This window comes from Homarus americanus, unplaced genomic scaffold (genome assembly GCF_018991925.1).
Source record: "Homarus americanus isolate GMGI-L3 unplaced genomic scaffold, GMGI_Hamer_2.0 scaffold4896, whole genome shotgun sequence".
NCBI classification, from domain to species: Eukaryota; Metazoa; Arthropoda; class Malacostraca; order Decapoda; family Nephropidae; genus Homarus; species Homarus americanus.
In genome coordinates, this window is record NW_024749657.1 from 3,461,727 (window position 1) to 3,470,067 (window position 8,341).

At 38.5% G+C, this 8,341-nt stretch overlaps 1 protein-coding gene across 2 annotated transcripts; it reads right to left on the bottom strand.

The window, feature by feature from the left end:
* Positions 1-1,416: 1,416 nt before the first annotated feature.
* Positions 1,417-6,649, bottom strand: LOC121853655 (serine/threonine-protein phosphatase PGAM5, mitochondrial-like). 2 transcript variants are annotated; one of them, XM_042347976.1, is made up of 5 exons: positions 6,276-6,649; positions 4,965-5,161; positions 4,404-4,621; positions 3,491-3,621; positions 1,417-3,312 (listed from the first exon to the last, which is right to left on the bottom strand). In XM_042347976.1, the coding sequence occupies exons 1-5, from the start codon at positions 6,431-6,433 to the stop codon at positions 3,162-3,164; spliced, it is 855 nt and encodes a 284-aa protein (XP_042203910.1). In that variant the 5' UTR covers positions 6,434-6,649; the 3' UTR covers positions 1,417-3,161. The 2 variants fall into 2 exon arrangements, with proteins under 2 accessions (XP_042203910.1, XP_042203909.1); XM_042347975.1 differs by having other exon boundaries at positions 3,491-3,624.
* Positions 6,650-8,341: the final 1,692 nt, after the last annotated feature.

The window sequence follows — 8,341 nt, forward strand, 5'->3', positions numbered from 1 at the left end:
GCATATCTGACGAGGCATTTGTTGAATTTTAAGTATAGTCTGAACTGTTCACTGGCCAAAGACAACCATATCACCTTCAGCCAATAGGCAATCGGTCATTCCCCACACCAATAGCATTCAATTATCATATTTCTTGTATTCATTTTAAGGGTTACAATTGAAAGGGCTCTAATCCCAATAGGTAACAGCCCAACTTGCCCCAACCTAACTTAAAGAACCCTATCAGGTTTCAGTCCTAATCCTAATGGTTAAGTTTGGTTAGATGAGGGACTATTGGGATTGGGCCTATTTCACCAGTTACCATTGTGAGCATATTGTATAACCTTGGAGACATGTTATGGTGTAAAGCAACACAGGGAGACAAGAGTTAAGGATCAAATGGACCACAGTCCTTACAGGCCCTAACTCAACTAAACCATAAGGATTGGGGTGTACTAGGATTGAACTTTGTTAGGAATGGGCCTCAATTATAATGGTGAAGTTTATTTAGGGCCTATTGGCACCATGGCCCAACTGAAGAAAGTGATACAAAAAGTATAGAAGTGGAAGCCTTGATGCGAATGATTGTATTTATCTGTTTGAGTGACAATAATTATGCATACAGTTGTACCCCACTTAACGCGGTCAATTGAACCCAGAGGGTCCCGCGTTAAGTGAAAACCGCGTTAAGTGAATAACAGAACATATGGGATTAATTCCAATAGAACCCAGCCCGACCCCCAAACTCCACTTTTTGACGACAAATAACTATGTTGTAGTAAAAATTCTATCTTAACTTTATGGTGGCATGAAAAACAAGTAATATAGAAGAGGTTAGGTTAGGAAAGATAAAGGTTAACATAGGAAAAATAAAGAATAGGTTAAAAAACGAAAATTTTTGAGGAACACTCACGGTAGTAGAAGAGATGGGTCGGCATACGGGGATGGAGGCTGGTTCCGAGGCAGAGGGCAGATTACTGCCCCTCAGGTGAATCACCATTACTAGGTGAATCACCATTACTAGGTGAATCAATATCACTGTCACTTACAGTTGTCATGGCTTCCCTGACAAATCCCTCAAAATCAACTTCACTATCACTATCACTGGCTAGGTCAAGTGTCGTCTCTCCTCCCTCCCTCCCTCCCCGGGGTAGTCACGTCATAATACTTTAAGCCAATTACAGCTAGCAGCAGAGGGGGGGTAGGGCTGCATGGCCAATCACAGTCCGAGACGCCATATGACGTCAGTGATAACGCAACAAAGACACACACTGCGCAACCTTACCGCGCCGCTTACCCAAGCGGAGGGAGGAGGAGGGAGAGGCAGGCAGGCAGGCGGGCGGGTGGGTGGCGCGTGGCGCGTGGGCAAAATCTAAAAATAGCATCCGAGCCGGACACTCACCGCGTATATGTGGAAAAAACCCGCGTTAAGTGAAAGTTCAGCTTTGGCAAGGCACCGCGTATATGCGAAAACGCGTTAAGTGAAAGTGCGTTAAGCGGGGTAAAACTGTATATTCGTGCTTACCAAAAAAATATTCTTTTGAACTTGCTGTTATGTACCAGACAAGTGAACAGTATCTGATATATGCTGAGGGAAAATTTTAACTGTATAAATATGAATATTCAAAACTATTTGAATACTGTACAGCCTAAATATACCAATTTAATTAATATATACCTGGTACAGTATATATTCAAGGGTGGCAGCATCATATGAAGTGTATTGTCACATCAACATAAGTTAACAAGTTTACACAGTTACAGGTTTATTACTTTATTAAACCAACATGACATCTGATACCTTGTAAATACGGGTGTCATAACCAATAAATCTGTATAATATATTACAGTTAAAATAAAGTTTAAGATTTTATGATTATTGAAGCATAGTCAAAAACACCATTGTGAGACTAACATGCTTAAAGTTTTTGAGGTGATCCCCAACATATACAGCACTGTATTGGTAATATGCCACTTTACTGTACTAATTATTGCACTGGATGATCCAGAATAGATGGAATTCTAGTGTAACAGCTTTGCTATCCAGTCCATCTCCCACTACAGTATAACCTTGCATACTCAAACTATATGGGACAGACTTTAGTTCCAGAATGTGAAAAAGTTTACTTCACTGCAAATACTTAAATAATTTTTTTTACCTAAATGCGCTGGAAGGTACTGTAGTATGACAATACTGTACTGTTGTATTAACAGGTTCATAAACATTTAATGTTAATACTGTAACTGTATACTATATGGACATTAAACTAATCAACTGTGCAGTTAAACTGGGTAGACAATATATTTTAACATGCCAAAATGTAGTCATTGACCTTCCTTGACCTGTCACATGGTCACAAGACAAAGAATGACCTAAGATTTAAGAACACTTTACTGCAGTCATCTTGCATAGCATGTCAGCATTGGCATCCCAATAAAAGATATACACTTAGCTCCCTCTCCTACTCTGGTTAATACACTCTCACTGAATAAAATAAAAGTATTGTAAAGGGTTTTACTACACATATTAAGGCCTAATTTTGAATATAACATTAAAATACACAATACAGCTTGGTAATCTGACTATGGCAATTGGAATTTTACTTGAGTACAATACATCTATACAGTTACCATAATGTAAATACATATAGTACAGTAAATCTGTATGAAATAAATATACGAATTTATTCAAAATATTAGAAATTTTGATCAATATAAATATACGAATTACAAAATAACTTAAACATGTTGACAGTAATTAAACGTGGTATCGTAGCATCTTTAACACATGATTAGTAAACAAGAATATTTTAGTGAACAAACTAGAGTTTTAGTTCAATGCAAACCTATCAGAAAAGACACCGATATTTAATTTATGCGTGACACACTGGTGTAGAGCACTATCACTTTTACCTTACATATCTTATGTTCACTCTCTTGTAATTATTTTGTTACATTTCTCATGTTTGGTCTTATGTCACTTCCAAGGCGCAGGAGACCAGTAATTCGATGTACTGTACTACTTTGTGTGTAATTAATAAAACTTGAACGCATTTTTGACGTGCAAATGGATTTGATCACATATTTTGTGTGAACTGAAGTTCTTAAAATTTCATGAGAAAATCACTTTTTGTTCAGCTAGCTACTAGGTTCAATAGTAATAGCCTTTTGAAGAGAAATACTTATGTTCGAGAAAGCTTTTCTGGTGGCATGTAACCACAGTCACCCAGCTGCCAAAGTCCAACCCTGCCATCAGGACGAATAACAAGGTGTGTTATACTTCCATTGTATAAGGTCATCCGTAACCAGGCTTCAGGGGGAAGTTGCAAGGCTCTGTAATAACAAAAATAATAATAACTTTCAAATGATTTCAACAACAAAGGTGTATGGGTTAGCTAGACTAAAATACCTAAGGGATATTTGCCCTCTAAAGGGTTAAGTGAGATAGGTTTCAATAGGGGTACAGAATCATTTACAAATTGCAAATCCTTCCACACATAACTTTACTGACCTGCACACGAAATATCTGATGACATTGGCATGACACACGAACAATTCATAGCTGTCCTTTTCCTGAGATGATGGAGCACGATGAACATACTTCCTAAAGGCAGCTTCAATACGGGCACCGTCAGCATAAAACTTCTGAAGGAAATAAAACACTTAAATATGGTTTTAACACAAATGACATCTTCAGCTATCAAAATATATAACTACAGTACAGCTTGTTGTGTTGTGTATATAACTCCTCATTCTTAAGTAGAGCCTGGAGACTGGGCAATGACAGTTTACAGCCTTCAGTTTAGTGTTTTTACAAAGTTCCCCCAAACCTTCATCACATTTTCACTCATATCTTCCTGTTTTCATGATGTTATATTATTATAAAAATCTCGAAGGGTGAGAGTAAAAATGGTAAAGCCTCTGTCAAGGGCTAAAAGCATTAGTCGTCTCAAGGGGTGGGACAGAAAACTAGTAATATTAGGATTCAAAATCTTTCTATCCAAAATGTTAATGTAAATGGGTTTATAACATAAACTTTCCGATGAACATTGGGAAAAGAAAAGAATGTGAAGGCTTGATGCACTCAGCAGTCAGAACATAAAATAAAAGACAGACAGACAAACCAAGTTAACAGACCACTTACCCAGCATTTCTATATCTGTCTTAGGGTCACATTAGTCTTTTAAACTATCCCTACCAAACATCGCAGGTTTTTCCGTGTACTCTGGTTTCCTCTTGTACTAATACTGGACAATATAAGTCATAACAATTATGTAGCAAAGAACAGACCAAATACTTGAACAGCTGGTGAGTTGATAAGTGGTGAAATGATAAATGAAAACTGAAGATGGCAATCATTTTAGTTGTCAAATAGGATTTTCTTAAAACACCTATCTACTAACTAAGGAACAACAGTAACATACGTGCATTTCTGGCTTCCAGCTACCAATGGGTGGCTCGGGGGGAATGGGTGCCCCTTCCCTTAGCAGATCACAGCTTTCCACCTCCTCTACACCACTCAACTTTTCCATGATTATATTCGCTGTTTCTGTAGCCCGGGTCATAGTAGAGAAGACAACACGTGAAAATGGTAATTCAAGGCATTTAAGGCGCTCTCCAGTTAATGCAGCTTGTTCACGACCTGTAAAAGGGGACTTCAAAATAAAAATGTGGGACATCTTAAATATGGTCATCCTAATCCCAGAGTATGCATTAACAGGGTGTAATACAGTATATAAAGCTACGGGGGAAACTCTTTATATCAGTAGCATTATTCTGACCGAAGAGAAGCTGAAGCAGATAATCATTGTAACATAACGAGAGTCAATATGGTTTATTCAGTGAACACAATAGACTTTGAGTAAGTTTTTTTTTTGCTAGGTACCCAACAGAATTTTAATTATTTAACTATAGAAGAATGGACAGAAAGCATAACTGTATTACTCCCCTGAACCTCTTCATTTTGGGATGACAATTGCACTTACCTAACTTCGTGAGATACCGATCAGAGTCTTTAGCTCCTTCAAGGTTGTACTGTCCGTGACGAATGAAGATTATGTGACGCGTGGCTGTCACTGTCGGTCGAACTTTCTCCATGCGGTCCTCGAAATTGTCATTGAGAATGTTATTGTTCACATCACTCTTATGTTTGGACGGCTTCACCAGACTATGGATTTCTCTTCTGTAAAATTAAAGATTGACAAAACACTGAATCAAAGGTATTAAGTAACTGATATAATTGCAGCTTTGAGAGAAGACCAATCACAAAGTATACCTTGGGAACTCTCAAAAGCTACTGGTCCTTAATATATAGTCTTATCTCCCTTTATGAGGTTGACAGTTGTAATATTAGTACTTCCAAGTGTCAGTGTTAAGCCTAGTCTATAACCTGTAGACCTGATGCCATACTACAGCCCTACACAGGTTACTTCCAACTGACTCCAGGTTATAATTAATATACAGGTATCTATATTCATACTAACCAACTGCACTGGTCAACTTTTCCCATATGTTTATTTTTTAATCAAAGAATAAAATCCAGTCAACCCTCGCTTTACGCGGTCCCACTTTACGAGTTTCCACGTTTACGCGGTACCCTGCCGAACACGGAATGCTCACTTTCCGCGGTGTGTGTACCCTTTTACGCGGAGAGCGGCGTGAGCAGGGTGCGCACAAGGTTGCCCAGTCATCAAAACAATACCGAGTTCTTCACCCGCCACCCACCACAGCCGGCCCAAGTCAGTGATAGTGATAATGATAATGAGGATATGGACTTATATGGACTTTGAGGGGTTTGACAAAGAGGCCCTGCAAGCTTCTGTGGTGGATAGTGATACAAGTGATACAGGTGAGGGCCAATAATCTGCCCTCTGCCTCGGAACCAACCCCCCATCCCCGTGTGCCCAGCCATCTTTTCTACTAATGTAAGTGTTAAAAAACCTAATATTATTAATATTTCTCTTAATTATTAATCGTGTGTGCATACCATCATAAAATTAAGAAGTTATTTTTACTACAACATAGGTATTGTGTCTGAAAAAGTGGAGTTTGGGGGTCGGCCCGGTCTCTATTTCAATTAATCCCATATGTTACGTTGTTCACTTTACGCGGGCCGCCGTGGGTTCAATTGACCGCGTAAAGTGAGGGTTCACTGTACCATGTCTTGATTTGATAAGAGTGACTAATTTGGAGGGAGTTTACACAAGGGTGATTCAGGAATAGATATTATGTTCTCTCAGCCATTCAAGAGTGGTATTCAAAAAGCTGAATAATGTCGCTAAAAACAACCTACCAACCTATCCCAGTTCCAATCCCACTTGACTGATGGGGTGTGTCCAGTCGTCCATGAGGCCAGGGCTGTCTTCTTTTTATCATTGGCCACAATGTACCCAGTGATGGCCCCTCCTGCAGCAGCTATCACACTCGCACGGCCTAATTTCTTCATCCACGCCATTCTTCTTCCTTCAGATCCTTTAGGTTCTTCACTTTAGGAGATTCTGAATAGCCGTCTTTTTTCAGAATTTCTTGTTCTAATCTTTTTTGTGAGAATCAGAGGCTTTTTGGGAGCAATGTGCTGGTTCCTTTACTTCATGGCTGTATACCTCACTTTATGTCACATAATACAGGAACATTCATCAAGTCTGCAGATAGATCCCTCATTCACCATTTAAAACCTGAGAAAAGATATTACAAGTTATTAATAAGTAAAAATTATACAGTATACTGTATACTGTATATAGTACAGGTACATATAAATGGAAAATTGATCCTGAAATTCCATTTTATAACTAATAGCCTGGACCCTTGTCCTTAAATATTACTCAACATTCATAGATCAATTGTCATTTAACTTTTAAATTGAGATTAATGCAGAAAATATCACTGACCTATATTTGACCTTCGAGTCAAATATAGTTCAGCAGCATTTCTTGGTAGTTCATTAAAGCACCACAAGCACAGAGGCCCAAGACCATTTCCACTTCATAGTAAATTTCCGTACGACACTATAATCTCTCTGCCACTGATGGGTGGTCAGTCATGTCTGTTATGTAATGTTGGTAAATGCTACTGGATGTGCACTGGGTCTATAATGAACCAAAACATGAGCCAGTGGTGGTCGAGTCAGTCCTTAAATGAGTTCACTCGGTGCCATCACAACACTCGAGCACATTGTTCCAAGTGTTAACACCTCAACTCCATAAAAGTTCGTACTGACAATTTTTTGTACTTGTGGTTTCTTTACCTTAAGGCTGTGAACTCTAGTGAGGCAGGCATCCACCAGCTCCAGATATGAACACTTGAGTAATGTCATTTTATGTTTTTATAAACTTTTAATAAATCATTCTTGTCCATTTACAGTATAAACTAGGAAGCTGAAAGCATCCTAACATCTATTGGTACGAGAGGACCTCAAGTACAAGCACCAGTCTGTTGGCACTCCTTTTACATTCTCAATCTTGGGGATCAATCAAGACAAGAGTACTGTACTCTACTCCAAATGGATAATCACCACACTACTGCACTCAAGAGCCTTCCGACGGATGGACCATCTAGATAGGTATGTGTGTAAAGTATTAATGTTATTTCTTTATAGTTTTAACACTGGATCTATAAACTAGAGGTATATATTTAAGTAATGAATGTCCAAGAAACAAAATCTCAGGAACTGCTAATATGGTGGCACCCATTTTCTCGATATTTATACAGTACGATGAATAGAAAAAAAATATGTGGTGGTACAGCAGTAACATGAGCATCTCTCACCGCTATTAGGTCCTGGGTACAATCCCTGGCCAAAGACAGATATGAGAAGGTTGTTATCCATCGATACTACTAAACATCACAGGCTGCCTCCTGTAATAGCACTGGAAAATAAAGTTCTCAACAAAGTAATGAAGAACAGACCAACTGCCCAAACGGCTAGTACAGTGATAAGTGGGGAAACGATAAGTTAAATTATGCACTGATTTACAAACGAGATTAAGTACATATACTCAACCAAAGTTTGAAGCCAATGGTAAATCCTTAAGGGTGTAATATACACTCGAAGTCTTAAAGTGATTTATCCTCCAGTGTAAAACAATATTAATCTTCAGACTATCCATAAATAGGAATTAACTACACTTCACCGACTACTGTACTGTCATTTCCCCTGGAGGCTAGTGACCCCATGTTGAGGTTTTTCACCTCCAGAGATAAAGGATTAGTGTATATTTTATAACACTATGCGGTAGTTTTAGCTTAATAATACAGTAGTTCAAGTTAATAAGACCTGCCTCTATTAGCAACTCCAGCAAGGCCGCCAGTCAACACCAAGAGATTGATGTTAACGTGTTGTCAACTAAGACAATTCTTGAGTTTT